At 42.3% G+C, this 15,987-nt stretch overlaps 1 protein-coding gene across 1 annotated transcript; it reads right to left on the bottom strand.

Moving 5' to 3' along the window:
• Positions 1 to 3,861: 3,861 nt before the first annotated feature.
• Positions 3,862 to 13,134, bottom strand: LOC110200683 (membrane-spanning 4-domains subfamily A member 5). The gene is made up of 5 exons (XM_020976076.2): positions 11,751 to 13,134; positions 10,168 to 10,296; positions 8,376 to 8,432; positions 7,689 to 7,841; positions 3,862 to 3,990 (listed from the first exon to the last, which is right to left on the bottom strand). Exons 1-5 carry the CDS (start codon positions 11,898 to 11,900, stop codon positions 3,868 to 3,870), a joined length of 612 nt encoding a protein of 203 aa, XP_020831735.1. The 5' UTR covers positions 11,901 to 13,134; the 3' UTR covers positions 3,862 to 3,867.
• Positions 13,135 to 15,987: the final 2,853 nt, after the last annotated feature.

Raw genomic sequence — 15,987 nt, 5'->3', positions numbered from 1 at the left:
TCTATGTTTTTTTGTTTCAAATTTATATATTTCTCCCTGAATTTTAAATATCTTCTCTTTTGTACTTATTTTGGATTTGGTTATTTGTTGACTTTCTAAGTTTTAAAAATGCTTATTTAGTTCCTTAATCCCCCCTTTTTCTATTTTGTTAATGTATGTTTGTAGGGATGTGATTTTTCCACTGATGGATGCTTCAGCTGAATTTTTCTCATTTGTAAATTGCTTTGGCTGATTTCTTTACTAGAAATTTTGATGTGATTTCATTATTATAATTGTCATCCACATATTTACTGTTTCTATAATTTGATCTTTAGCCCATTCACTATTTAGGATTTCGGTGTTAAAGTCTCCATTTGGGTCTATGTCTTTTGTTTGTAGTTCCTGACCCAATGACTGTTTTTATTGCATTATGTCTATAAAGAATGTTTTATTTTATTTATTTGTTTGTTTCCTAAAAAAAAAACCCAAATATTCATCAGATTCTGTGGTTGGACAGCAGAGGAGGGAATAAAGACCCTTTGATTTTTTATGAAAAAATGTTTTTCATTCTGTTTTATTTTCAATACAAAATTCTCTCCCTTCCCACTCCCTCACTCATGACAAAGCCAGAGAACCAGATCCCATTACAAATATGCATAGTCATGCGAAAGAAGTATGCTCATTGGTCAAATCAAAAGAAAAAAAGAGAAAAGAAAAAGGAAAAGAAGGAAAGGCTTCCATTTGTACTCTGAGTTTATCGGTCATCTCACTGTAAATACAACATGTTTCATCATGACTTCCTTGGAGCTGAAGTTGGTCATTTTATTGACCAGAGTTACTGAGTTTTAAAAAGTCGGTTATATTTATGACATTGCTGTAATTTTATAGAGTTTTCTCCTCATTTTGCTCACTTTACTTTGTGTCAGTTCATACAGGTCTGCCCAGGTTTTTCTGAAATCACTCCCTTCATTGTTTCTTTGCAGCATATTTGTTATTATATCACATTCATATATTGTAACTTGTTTAGCCATTCCCTAGTTGATAGGCATTCCCTTAGTTTCCAACTATTTGCTACCACAAAAAGAGCTGCTATAAATATTTTTGTACATACAGGTCCTTTTCCACTTGATGACGTTGGGTATAACCTCCTAGTCATATTGTTGAGTCAAAAGGTATGAATAGTTTAATAAATGATATATTTACTATCCTGCCTTTTTACATTTATATTTGCAGTATCTCTGTGGCCTAATTTATGGTCAGTTTCTGTGAAGTTCTATATGGTGCTGAGAAACCTTTATATTCTTTTGTAATCCCACTTAGAAGATACTAAATGTCTTTTAGCTCTAGGTTCTTCAGCAATTTGTTCGTTTCCATATTTTCTCTTTTGTTTATCTTTCTGTTAGATCTACCCCAGACAGAGACAGGGGCATTGCAGTCTCCTGTCACTATTGTGTTAGTTTGTTCAGAGGTGGGGAACTTGCAGCCTTGACCAAAGGGCTGCACTTGAGGGCCTACAGGGCCACATGTGGCCTCGAGGCCGAAAGTTCCCTACCCCTTGTCTCTGTCTTCTTTTAGCTCATTAATAGGTTTTTATGAATTTGAATGCTAAGGCATTTGGAGTATATACATTTATTGCTGGTATTGTTTTATTGTGGATGATTCCTGACCATAATGTTTCCCTGTTTATCCCTTTTTATTTTTTGAATATTTATTTTTGCTTTGTCAGATAGCATTATTGCAACTCCTTTTTTTGATTCACAATACATTTTCCCCCCATCCTTTCAGTTCTATTTTTTTCAGGTTACAGTTTTTCCTCCCTATTCTTCTGTAAACATATTATGTCCCTTCTGTTACTTCATTTAGTTTTTTTTTTTAAGGTGACCCTATTCCCCTTTGCTCTTTTCTGCACATCCCACATGTACCTCTTTCTCTTCGGAGTTTTACTTATTAGTTGTTTTTTTCTTACTACTTTTATCTCATTTAAAAAATTCTTTCTCCCCCTCCGCCCCAAGCAGTCAGATCTCCCTTTCCTCTCCTACCCTTCAACTAGTACTGTTCATTAATTAAAAAAATTTTTTTTGCTTCCCTTTCTAGAGTGGATTTATTTCACTCATTCTCTCCATTTACTTTACTCTGGTTCATGATCTGTATACTTATCTAGTCCCTCTGTGCTCTCTGTTATCTCTGTATACATATTTCAGATTGTTCACTTTATTTCATTTGAATTTAACAGACATTTATTAAGTTTTGCCTCCTCCCCACTTGAGAAATTCTTTGGATTTTGGTTGTGAAAAATTATTTCTCTTGGTAATCTGTGTCTGAGATTCAGAGCTCCCAGCTGCAACCCCCCCACCCCAGCCTTCTGTCCAAAGTTCTTCAGAAGGACATTTCTGATAATGAGATTTCATTGGATCTTCTTATCTTGGTCAAACTCCAACCCAGGCCTGAATTGATTTTATCCTACTAAGGTTTTGGTGGAGACAGATTCCCAAGACTGGGAATGGTATTTCCACTGTCCTGATGGTGGGTGATACCAACCCCTGTTAACCAAGATTAAATGACCTAAGTCACATACTCGAGACATCATTTTAATATAACCCACCTCCTAGTTATGTCGACCAATTTGGCACCCCTTGGGAACACTTACTCTTTGAAGGGCATATAACTCTGTCTCCCAAATTGAACAGTTTTGGATTGAACTTCCATTCAATGCATGTCAAGCCAGTCTGAGAGAAATTAAACCGTGGACACATGCATCCTAATCTTGTTTCTCTCTTTCTTAGAGCAGACTCTGTAATAAATTAGGGTTTGACATAGTGTGACTTGACTTATGGCAACCAAAGCATTTGCCCTGATTGGAATGGAGAACCAGGTTTCGTTGTTATCAGGTTAACATATTCCTAATTGAATCAATCCCAGTGGCTATAGCAGGCTTAGGCTTGTGAATGGTTGTTCACGGTGGTGTGTCAAGGATCAATATATTTGCAAATACCAAAGCTACCAATGTAGCTTGTTCAGTCCCAGGAATAAAAGAATGTAAGGCTTTGACTAGGTGGGTCTCTCAGATGTACCCACGTGCAGGGCGGATTAGTCTTTGGGCAAGAAATGTACCAAAGTATATCCTAGGGTCGAGTCAGCTTGGCGCCTAGTGATAAGGGTCCCTGATATAGCATATACATCCTTGTAACATTTATTTTATTAGTGATATATATGTGTGTGTATCTGGTATGTATGTATTGTAGTAGGTGTAAACTCACTGAGTGTGAGGAGCAGAAATTTTCTTTATTGTCTCTAATTGAACTGGTTTGTGAAGTGTTCATGGTAACTTAATTTTTTGGTTAGGCCATAGGATTTTAGCACTGGAAGGGACCTAGGCATAGGCTCACTGTTCTTTGACCAGGAGGCATCTCAGAGGTCATACAGTCCAGACCCCTCATTTTATACGTAAGAAAACTGAGGTCCAGGGCGACTGAGGGATGCCTAAGGTCAAGCAGCTAGTAGGCAATTCAGCCAGTACTCAAATCCAGGTCTTCTGAATCTCAGTTCAGTGTTTCTCTGTGAGCCTCTGGATAGGAGATGCCACAGTGAGGAATTCTAGAGAAACCCAGCAGAGAAGCACGCAGACAGCTCTGTGATGGGCAGAGGCTTCCTGGTCTCTTGCTGACTCCAGAATATGGTCTAGTGATGCATATTGCTCAGTGTGCTGGGTTGGTGTCTGCAGAGCTGCCTGTGAAGTGAGGGAGGAGGGGAAGTGGGGAGGGGCTGAACGTGCTTTTCTGTCTCTGCTCTTCCCCAGGGAGCTAGCTAGAGGAATTGAGGCTTCTGCTCTGTTCAGTTGAGCCATTAGAGTAGAACCATCTCAAAGAGAGCCACCACACATCCTTATTTTCACACTTGTATTGAAAACCAATCCTTAGATTTAGCGCAGGTCAAGTTGTGCGCAAGTATTGAGTAAGACAGAGAAATGAGGAGTTCAAGGGCAGCGAAGAACGTCATCATACCCAAAATCCCCTGCAAAAGATGGAAACCAAATGGTAATAGAATTAAAAACAGTCCTGAGCTTATGGTCACAAAGAGCTATTAATCCTGGTTTGGGGAGATGGACACCCTTCATCAGGAGAGCCAGGGTGGAGACATCCACCCATTCATTGATCCGTCCGTCAAGGACTTAGGCTCCACAGGGGAGGAATCAGTGCAGGCCCCCAGGAGGAAAAAAGCACCTGAACTTGGTTCATCATTCTTTTGTGGATTGCTCTTTGAAGGCAGAAGTTTCATTTTTTTCCTTTGTATTTTGGACCTCTAGGACAGTACTTGACACATATTCAGTTCAGTTCATTTCAGTTTGATTCAGTTCATGAGGTCATTCTTGACCCCCTCAGCAGGGTTAAGTAAATTAATCAGGAAACATTTATTGAACACCCACTATGTTTTAGGAACTAGGTTAGGCACGGGGAATACACACTGTTCTGGACTCCAAGGAGATGGCAGGATCCTAGATTCAAAGCTGGAAGGGACCTCAGAAGTCATCTGGCCCGGCCCTTGTGTTTTACAGAAAAGTGAGGAAGGAAATTGAGGCCCACAGAGGGCAAGTGACTTGCCCAAAGACGTATGTTAAAGGAATGTCTGAGATGGGATTCGAACCTAGGTCCTGTGACTGCAGAGCCAGTGCTTTGCCCCCTGTCCTAGGCTATTTCTGTTTATTTGTCACTTTGTTCTCACTTCTCCCTTTTTTGAATTAACTAGGATCACCTAGATTGGAAGGAAGGAAGGAAAGAAAAGTAGGGGTTGTGGGAGCTGCTTCATACCCTCACATTTAAATAAATCCTTGAAGACAAGTATTGTTTCATTTTTGCCTTTTTTTGTGCTCAATGCTAGCTTGGTGTCCGACCCTTTTTTGAGTGTGTTGTTTGTTTCTTTTTTGGATAGGACTCGAATTCGTTTTTCTAGGGGATTCCAAATAAGGAAACTCCCTCTCCCAGGAAGTGTGATATCCTAGAAAGAGCATTAGTTTTGGAGTCAGAGAGCCTGATCTCAAATGTCATCTCTGACACCACTTGTGTGTTGTGACCTTGTCAATGACTTAACCTCTCTGGGCCTCAGTTTTCTCCTCTGTGAGATGAGGGGGTTGGACTGGAACTCTTCCAAGGGCCTTTCCAGCTTTCAGTCTTCATTCCTAATGTAGCTCTACGTCCCGTTTCTCTTCTGAATGTTGTTTGGGGGCTCTGTCCATAGTCACCTAGCCTGGCACGTGGGAGTAGGCATTTAATAAATGCTTGCTGATTAATTGATTGAAAAGAAATCAATAAAATATTTTGTTCATTCTCATTCTACATTAAATACAAGGCAGGTGCAAAAAAGAAAGAAACATAAACTACAATTCTCTATTAAACTTGAGAGAGATAAAGATGTACACACAGATTGGAGGGAGGGAGAGAGGGAAAGAGAGAGACACAGAGAGACAGAGATAGAAAAAGACAGAGACAGAGGAAGGGGAGGAAGGAAGAGAGATGTAGACACAGAGAAGGAAGGAGGGAAAGAGACACACAGAAAGACAGAGAGATTAAAAAAAAAGACAGAGACAGAGAGAAAGAAGAGAAAAAAGGAAGAGAAAAGCAGACACAGAGAAATATGCTTGCAGAGACATACACCCAGATACAGTCACAAAGAGAAGACACACAGCAGCCCAGAGAAGCAGAAGGAGAGAGGCAGTGCTCTCTCAGCCTTTTCAGGAAGTGCTCCGCAGTGCCCTTTAAAGCTGGGGTCTGCTTTTTGCAAAGGAAGGCTTAACTTGGCCTTCACTAGCCTTAGCCTTGTGGTGTTTGCCTTTTAGGCCAGATGAGAGAAGGAGCATTAGCACAGCTTTCACTTGTTCTAGGTCTCCAGGTGAAGAAAGGCTCCCTTGTCTGAATTACAAATAAAGCAAAGTTTAGAGTTTCCTCTTGGCCTCCTTGACTGAGACCTAAAGAGACCAAAACAGTCTTCAGTTATATGATACCTTGGGTTCTTGATGGGATTAGGGCTTTCATCTCCTCTTGGGTTCCTAATATAGTTCCTGTTAATAAAAGCTGACCCTGTGTAGTACTTTATAGATTGCAGAGTACTTTATATGTATCATCACTTCACTGGAATCTCACAACAACCCACTTCTCAGATGAGGAAAGAAACAAGTTTAGAGGGGCCAAGCGACTTGCTTATGGTCACACAGCTAGTCAGTGTCAGAGGTGGGATTTGAACCCTGTTCTTCCTGATTTCAGGTCCAGCAGGCTGCCTGGTAGAGGGTGTTCCATGATACCAGGCTGTCCGCTCTGTTCTGTCCTGTTCTGACTTGTCAGGCATGTGAATGGGGGTTAGGATGATATATATTGTGGAGGGCATTCCATTTGGAGAAGCCAATTGTTGAGGACACTGTAACTACTTCCTTTCCCTACACCCTTACAGCTTGGCCTTAGACCATCACTCAGTCAGCACGCATGGAACACTATGTGCCAGACATTGGGCTAAGTACTGGGGATAATTTCCATGAAAGGTAAAAACACTCCTTGAAGTAGCTTAACCTCAAATATAGGAGACGATGCACATATGTAGAGGCACATACAAGAGGATACAAAGTGGGTAGGTGCAAGGCAACTTTGATGGGGATGGAGCAGGTGTGGGTGGCAGGAAAGACCTCCTGTAAAAGACAGGACTTGAGCTGAACCTTGAAGGAAAAAGCCCAGAGGCCCTGGCAAGGAAGGAGAGCCTTCCGAGGGTGGGGAAGATCCAGCGCAGAGGTAAGGAATTGGGAAAGGAATTGTCACGTGGGGAGAACAGAATGTTGACTGGGCTAGAGAGTGTGTGGAGGGCAGCAATGCAGTACAGTACAAGTAGAAAGATAAAAAATGGGACAAGGTGGTGAAGGGCTTTAGATGCTAGATGCCAGACTAACCTGTCTGCAGGGAGTACAGAAATGGCGGGAGGGAGTCACAATTACTACATTGATCTTTTCAAAAAAATAATTGCTAGGATTGTCCTAATAATTAATGCCTCCACAGCGGAGAAGGTCAGAGATGTAATGAGCTGAATCTCAGGATGACGAGGGCAACTTGTGAACTAGCGATCAAACAGATATTTCATTTTATAAACTCAGACGTGAGAAGGGAGCGTCGGCTAGTGAGAGAGGCCTGGCCTTGGAAGCAGGAAGACCTTGGTTGCAAGTTCTGTTTCTGACACATGTTAGTTGCATGATCCTGAGAAAGTCTTGGAATCTCTTGGTGACCCAGAGATATTATAGAAGTTGCCAGTCTGCCTAAGCGGAAGGAGCTTCCACATGAGCATGAGTCCTTGGGCTAGTGAAATTAGGAAGTATTAGGAAGTGGCTTTTCAGGCCATAAAAATGACCCACCCAGAGCTAGGAGAAACTTTGTTTTGCATAATAAAGACGGTTTCCTCAAGTTTCTATTCTTTTCCAAACCTAAAGGGCTCATTTACATATAGAGTGTTACAGTGGGAAAATTTTAAGTCAGAGGACCTGGGTTTGAATCTTGACTCTGCTATGTGACCTTGAGCTTCTTAATTTCATCTATGAAATGTGAGCTCTTAAGTCTCTTCTAGCTTTAAAACGTCTGATCCCATATGACAGTGCCTCAAACCTTTCCATCCTCAATGGAGTCCATTGGAATCTGAGCTAAGCTCACGCTTTAGGCATCCCCTGAAAGACTCTGGATACTTACAATTAAAAGGATAGAGATTCCATCACAAATAGGGCCTCCACCAGCATAGCCACACAGGTAGTTCCTATCCAGAATGAAGCTGAATGAGAGAAGCACTATCCCAGCCAGTGCAGCCATAGAGCTGAGTGTGTTTACAACCAGACTCATTTGTCCCTGAAAGAGGAGAAAAGTGTTTGGAAAATTGGAAAATGCCCCTTGTAGGTCAGGGAAGATGCTAGACATCTGTTATCTGTTGTTTAAGTATGTTTTGTTTTAGGCCTTTTTGATAAATATTCCACTTCTTATCTCTTTATACAAAAATAAAAAAAACCTGACAAAACAAAAACACCTTCCTGTTTCCTACTAAGAGTTAAATTATAAACAATATCTACTGCTAAATGAGCCCACCCACAGACCATGATTTTGAAACAGATTGAACTGGAATCCCTGTTTGGCAGGGACTGAATGGAGAGCCCTTTGAGACAGGGGGAGTGGTAGCATTTAAATGACCTTCACCTAGGAGCACCTGAGGCCTGGTTGGGTTTCTTCTGCCTTTGAATATCCGACCTTGGGCAGGGAACAGTGGGAGCCAGGCCGCTAAACCAAGCTGCTGGTTTGTGGGCCCAGTGATCTTCTGGAAGCCCTTTGTGAGGCTGGGAATAAACCTTCTCATATTTAAATGGTTAAGAAAGGGGAAACAAAACTTACAAGATATTTTGTGGTTCTCCTTTCAAATGCGATTAAGAAGGATCCTGAATTAATGTACTGTCAAGAAAAGAGAGGATCCATTAGTGCCTTGAGTCTACATTGGGGTCCTATGCCAGTTTGCCTCACTAAAACACTGCTTCTTTATTCCAGGGAGACTCCTCAGTCTTCAGGGCAGTGTGGCAGAGTGGGAAGCCAGGCAGCCAGGAGAATTATTCTCAGATCTGCTGCTAAACAGGTGGATTTCCTTGGACACTTTGCCTAACATCTGTGGGCCTCAGTTTCCTCCTCTCAGAAATCAGAAGGTTAGACTAGCTAGCCTCCGAAGTTTCTTATAGCTCCAAAATTCTATAATTGATTTCACGCTGAGCCCCAGGAAAAGTCCAGGGTTTGAATCCTGGCTTTTCTACTTACTAGCTGTGTGACCCTGGGCAAATCATTGCACAGCTTAGTTTCCTCATCTGTAAAATGGGGATAGTAATAATTCCCACCTCACAGGGTGGTTGTGAGCATCAAAATGCTGTTTTTAAGGATCTGAAGGGCTGTCTTGTGGAAGTGAGTTCTGTCAGCTTTGTTCTGGTTGGCCCCAGGGAGCAGAACTGGGAGCAAGGGCTAGAAGGTTCAGAGAGGCCAGCTTGGGCTGAATGGCCTGTCAGGTAGGGCTATCCAACAGAAGAATGGGCTGCTTTTTTTCCCCTTTGAGGCCTTCAAGGTAAAGGCTGGATGACCACGTATCAGATTGTAGCAAGGATTTTTTAGGTGCCCCGTGTCACGGTGGGCCCTGGCCAGCCTCTGTCTGCCTGCTTCCTCATCTACAGAGTGAGGGTGATAAGAGCACCTATTTCCTGGGATTGTTGAGGATCAAATGAGATAGTATTGGTAAAGTGTTCTGCAAATCTGAAGGCACTCAAGGGATGCGCTTCTCACGGATTATTTTCTGGTGTAGGTTCTATGACATAGGCTCTGAGGTGCCTTCTAGTTTTTGAGGGTCTGGGATTTTCCTGCACATGGTAAGTGATGATTAGGATGAGAATACTACCACTAACAAAAATCTTCAAGATCCAATCAATCAGCAGACATTTATTAAGTAGTTACTGTGTTGTAGGCATTTTGCCAGGTGTTGGGGATACCTTCAAGGAACTTACGAGGGGAAACACCATGAATAGGCATAAGTATTGGATCTGGAGTCCTTTTGTGGGCCCAGGCACTAGCCTCTGGGAGAGGCGTCCCAGAGGAGGTGGTCCTTGAGCAAGAGTAGGGAATTCGAAGAGTCTTAGGAGAGGAGGGGATCTCAGCAGATGGCACAAGAGAGGGTAATGTCAGTGACCCGAAATACCAGGGCCACTTTTGCCTGGAGGGCAGAGTTCATGAAAGGGAGTAATGTGTAGATTGGTGGGGAAATGTATGCCAGATGGTCAAAATCTTTAAGTGACAAAATTAAGCTTTTGTTTCTTTTCCTAGAGCTTTTTGAACTGGGAATGGACACGGTCAGATCTGTGCTTTTGGAATACCACTTTGGGAGCTGTGCAGGGCATGGATTGGAGTAGAGAGAGAGATTTGAGGCAAGGTTGGAGGCTGTTTCTGTAGCCTAGGTGAGAGATCCAGAGGGCTTGAGTTAGGTGGTGGCCATGGTATGAGCAGAGAAAATGAATCTCTAATGGTGGAATTTTAGGCCCTGTGATGATGATACAGTAGAGCAGATGTTTTAGGTAGAGCCCTTGCCTCAAGCTTCCTCTGGCTCCTAGGGGTTTGGGAATGGCTTTATGCCCATAGTTCCTGTGTTCACTGTACTCACACATGCTGCTCCCCAGAATGGATACCCTGAGATAAAGATGAAGGGAAAGCGCGGGTATGGAGAGACGTGAGTAAAAAGTAAGACTGCCCCAAAGCAAAAGTTCATCACACCAATTAGGACCTGAATAGCCTGGAAATAGAAAGAGCATTGTGGTCAGCAAGTGCTTCCTGTTGTCTTTTGGGAACTCCTAAAGGGCTTATCCTGGCTCTTCCATGTTACTGCTCTTCAACATTCATTCTTCCCTACATCCTCATTCTGCTTCTGGCTAGAGGTGAGCCTGACAGCAGGCAGACTATGCTGCCCACAGGGAGGCGTAAGGCAAAGAGAACCACAGCTTAAGGTGAAAAGGCAGGGTGGCCCAGGGGAAAAAAAAAAACACTGGGTACTGACTACTCGTATGCCCTTGGACAAGTCACTTTAGCTCTCTCTGTCTCAGTTCCTTAACTGTAAAATTAGGAGGGTGGATTCAATTGCCTCTGAAGTCCATTCCAATTCGAAATCACTGATCCCATGCCAACTTTTTGATGCCCATAGACTCAGTCTCTCTACTGCAATGAGCTCTTCTCCTTTACCTTTGTTCAGTGACCCAAGTCCCTAGTCTGGCTAATGACCCTGCTGAACAGCTATATTTCACCTGGGTCAGAAACAGTCTGGGGACTAGAGGCTCTCATTCTTCCTTTTGGGAAAAAAGGTTTGGAGACTATTCCAATGCACCTTACCTAGGAGCTCAGCTTTGGACTTAAAAATGCTTCTGCAAAGGCTCTTGGTGCACAGGGGAAAGAATATTTCCTGTTTGAGAATCAGAAAATGGGTTCACATCAGGGCTTGGCTTCTTCTGACTTGTGGTCCCTTGGGCACATTTGGGTCATTTGCCTTGGCCTTCATTTACTCAGTGAGGGGGTTGGATTGGATGACCTTTCACTTCCCTTCTAGTTCTATATCTATAATCACAAGGCCTCGAATGCTTTTAGCTCTAGGGGTGGGAAGCTTATGACCTCAAGGCCACATGTGGCCTTCTGGGTCCTTCAGGGTAGCCTTTTGACTGAGTCCAAGTTTTATGGAACAGATCCTTTTACTAAGGAGATTTGTTCCGTGAAGTTTGGGTTCAGTCAGAGGATCACACTTGAGGACCTAGAGGACCATGTGTGGCCTTGAGGCTGCAGGTTCCCTACCTCTCGATTAGCTTCTGGTACAGTCTAGAGGTCTCAGGAATTGTTAGGTTGAGGCAGGGCTTTCTCCTCCTTTACTTGATAGCAAATCCAGTTCCTCAACATATTTCAGACTTGGGAGTTTAGAGATTTACTGTGCAAGCATTGCTCTTATATAAGACCAACTTCCTGGCCCTTTCCCTCCCTGATCACCACATACAGACATAGATAGCAATAATTCTGGGAGAAACCCGGTATGTAAGCAGTTAACCAGAAAGATTTGTGTCTGTGAATCTGCTAGTGATTCTATCACTTGCAACCATTCAGTAGGCCTTTGATCCAGAGTTGGAATCAGTTATCTTCTTAAAGCTGTGACTCTGTATCCCTGGTCTTTCTTTTCCCCCTTTTGTGATTTATAATATGAGTCTGACTTACCCCCAGGATCCTCATTTCTGTAGCAAGGAAATGTTCTAGACCGGTTTTTTTGGCAAAAGCAGTTGTTTTTAGCCCACTGTGGACATTCAGAACCTTCTGAGGTAGCAGCAGGAACACTGATTTGGGTGTGGGTGCCGGCTTGGATTCCATGGTCCTGCCGTTGATTCCGCGGCAGAAATAATGTCAGTAAAATTGGTGGGCAGGCATCGCAGCCAAGATCGTGCTCCGCTCTTGTGCCAGGCTCACCTGGAGAGCTGGACTATTGCTATACATTGCATTAGAATCATTCAGTCATTGAGTCATAGTATCATGGAACCCTGGAATGCTCGAGCTGGAAGGAACCTCCAGAGAGGCTGTGGAGGAAGCCTGTACTGAGACTTAGATTCTGGTCCCAGCTCTGCCATTCACCTCAGGCATGGCCCTTGGGCAAGCCCCCTTTCCTTTCCAGATCTCCACTTCCTCATCTGGAGAATGAGGAGGGTGTTGCCCTATAGCATTGTTTAAGGGGACCCGGAGGTCCCCTTAAACGTTAAATTCAACAATGTCATCTCATTCAGTCCCTTGTTTTCAGGTGAGGGATTTGAAGGGGAATCTCTTAGGACAGATAATTTCTCATTCCATTCTCAAAGAGCCCTAGTGCTGAGGGCTTTGTCCTAGAATGTCAAGGCTGAAGTGGACCTTGGAGGCCGTCTAGCCTGATGCCCTCCTTTTGCCAGACGGGCCTCGTGATTTGGCCATAGTCTCTTAAGGAAGTGCCCACTAAGCAGCAGAACCATGCCAGCATCACCCAACCCCAAGTGCTGTCCCCTGAAGCTTATGAAGAGCTTCCTGGTATCCCACCCCAGTTTCTCCTATTCAATATTTCAGCCACTTAAGGTCATTTTTGGGTATGTGTGGGTTGGACAAGATGGCTGCTGAGGGCCCTTCCAAGTCTCAAATTCTGCAAAGCTTTTTTGATCTTTTATAGTCTCCTGTTGACCCAGAGGACTCTTGATCAGCATCCTTCTCATAAAATTCCTTTTCAACTGGAATGATAACAAAGCTTCTTTTCTTTAGGCTTGAGCAGATAGATACTTGTTACTTTCTCCTTAGCCTGCCCTTTTCACCTCTTGATTCATTTCCCATGTGTCTGAGTATTCTTTTTCCTGTTCCTTCATGTCTTTTTTAAATGAGTGGGGGACAAAAGACATATTGCTGATCGTGTCTGAGCAATCTCTCTCTTATGCTTTGCAGAAACAGCCTGTGTAGTGAAAAGAGGCCTGGACTTAGGGTCAGGAGACCTGAGTTTGCATTATGGATCTAATACTTATTAGTTGTCTGAATTTAGACAAGTCACTTTGCCTCTCTAAGTCTCAGTTTCCTTATGGGTAAAATGATATTTTTGGACTAAATTATAATAATAATAGTATATGTCTATATGATGTATATATCTATCTATACATGTATATCTATATAACATATATAGCTATAAACTATATATCTATATAATAGTATATATCTATACATGTAAGACACACACACACACACACACACACACACACATACACATACACACATCACTCTATGGGGCAGCTAGGTGGTACAGTGGATAGAGCACTGGACCTGGAGTCAGGACCATAGATGAAGTGACTTGCTCAGGGTCACACAGCTAGTAAGTGTAGACACCTTTCCCTTGGAAGAAAGCTATAGCTAATCTGGACAGCATAACTAAAAGGCAGAGATATCACTTTGCCAACAAAGGTCCATATAGTTAAAGCTATGGTTTTTCCAGTAGTAATATATGGCTGTGAGAATTGGATTATAAGAAAAGCTGAATGCCGCAGAATTGATACTTTTTAACTGTGGTGGGCTTAAGATTTTTGAGAGTCCCAGACAGCAAGGAGGTCATATCAGTCAATAATTAAATTAATTCAAACTCTTCACTGGAAGGTCAAATACTGAAGCTGAAACTTAAATACTTTGGCCATATAATGAGAAAATGGGACTCATTGGAAAAGATCCTGATGTTGGGAAAGATTGAAGGCAAAAGGAAAAGGGCATGACAGAGGAAAAGATGGATAGTGTCATGGAAACAATGATCATAAATTTGGACAAATTTCGAGAGATAATGGAGGATAGAAGGGCCTGGCATACAATGGGACAGTCAGACATGACCCAACGACCCAGCCACAGCCACAACAAAAGGTCATAAGAACAAAGTCCCACTTTGGAGGGTGGAGGGTGAGGGGAATGCTAACAGGAAAGAAAAAGGTTAGGAATCTGGGCTGGGGGGCTGGAAGAAGTGAAGAGAAGGAGCATAACTCAATAGGAACAGATTGCATCAGATGCAACCACTAGTACAGAGCACATTATTGTGTCAGTGCTACTTATCAAGAGGAGGACAAAAGGAAAAGAGGAAAAAGGACCCAAGAACTGGATGGAAGAAAACACACAGTTAACAGTTAGAAATAGGAATGTGAATGGGGTGAACTCACCTGTAAAATGTAGAGGGGCAGTATAATGGTAGTAAAAAGCAAAATCCAACAGTATGTCATTTAAAAGAAATACTACTACTACTATAAGTATTAATATAGCACTTCAAGGTTTGCAAAGTGATTGACATTTGTTGTCAATTTGGACTCATAATCTTGTAGCGTAGCCAATATGAATACCGTTTTACAGATGAAGAAGTTGAAATTGGGTGAAGTTAAATGACTTGCTCACCTGAAACAGAGATACTGAAATGTAGTTAAAAATAAGAGGCTGGAGAAAAATCTATTATGCCTAAAGCAGCTACTGTTACTGCTGCTGCCTTTTTTGGGGAAAAAAAGCAAGATAGAGAGGGAAGGAGAGGAGGAACCAGGATCTCTACAGACCTTCTTGTTTAGTCAGACCATAAGCAAGAAGATCGCGCAGAAGTCTCTTAGCCCTCTCTCAGGTTCCAGTCGTAATCTAGCTGGGAGTATGGAAGACAGGGAGGAGGAGGCAGCAGGCTTTGTAGCATCTGAGACAAGAAACCTAGAGTAGGCGGCTAGCCAAGGGGCTACGCTAGAGTTGATGGAGGACCTTCCCAGTCTCTTCTACCTCCTGTTCCCCTTGGAGTGTGTGTGTGTGTGTGTGTGTGTATGTGTATGTGTGTGTGTGTGTGTGTGTGTGTGTGTGTGTGTGTGTGTGTGTGAGATCAGGCAGGGGGTTTCAGAACCCTAGCAGGGGCTTACTTGCCAGACCCTGTGCCTCAGGGCTGATGATGAGAATCATGGTCATCTTCCTAAGGATAAGAGTCGTCATAATTATAATTAAAAAGGGAGGGAGCCACAAGATGCTTGAACTACTTACTTGTTTGGCTGTAGTCAAGTCACACGAGTCATCTTTCTCCTCTTTCGTTTGAAGTGGGGCAGTGGCAGTGGCAGAGGATGAAGAGAAAGAGATTTTAAGTGAACGCTGCAAAAAAAAAAACCCAACAACAACAAAAAGAAAAAAACACCTTGCTCAGGCTGCTATATATGCTTTTATCCACAAGAGGGAGATACTCTCTGAATGTCATAGCCTCTAATGTTTCAGGGAAAAGTTAATTGATTGGCAGAAAGTAGATTGTAAAATAGTAATAGTTGATCTCAATCTGGACAAATCTAATGAATAAATAAGAAAGAAGTCAAGGACATGAATAAAATTTTAGAAAAATTAGCCACGATAAATCTTCAGCAATTATTGAACTGGAATGAAAAAGATTATATGAATTTCTCAGCTATGTGTGGCAATTTTACAAAAATTGAGCATATATTAGGGTATAAAACTGTCTAAACAATGCAGAAAAAATATATATATATTAAACATACGCTTTAAGGACCACAACACAATAAGAATTATAAAGGCTCTTTAAAGAAGTGATTGTAAATTTATCTGAGACTAAATAACTGTAGTCCTAATGAATTTATTGGTCATAAATTGTTTGGTTATACAATGAATTAAAAAAAAACAAAACAAAACCCTGGCATTTACTATAATTCTCTTGGCCCTACAGAGGAGCAAAACTGGTGAATATGAACATTTCTGTTAGGCCCCCACCCCTGTAGTTCAGCTAATCCTAAATAGCCTTTGTAGTTCAGAAGCAGGGAGTCCTTAGGGTACAAGACAGCAGGATTTTGGGGGCATTGGATTGGCGTGAATATATCACAGTTGCTTCATACAGAATGCCTTGCACTGTTCTGAGGACAAAAAGCACTTAATAAAAAATTTAGCTGTTATGAAATTTAAAAAA

The sequence above is a fragment of the Phascolarctos cinereus genome, unplaced genomic scaffold (genome assembly GCF_003287225.1).
Source record: "Phascolarctos cinereus isolate Bilbo 61053 unplaced genomic scaffold, phaCin_HiC Scaffold_9;HRSCAF=440, whole genome shotgun sequence".
Classification (NCBI taxonomy): Eukaryota; Metazoa; Chordata; class Mammalia; order Diprotodontia; family Phascolarctidae; genus Phascolarctos; species Phascolarctos cinereus.
Note: the sequence above shows the minus strand (reverse complement) of the source record. Positions and strands in the feature narration are given on the sequence as shown.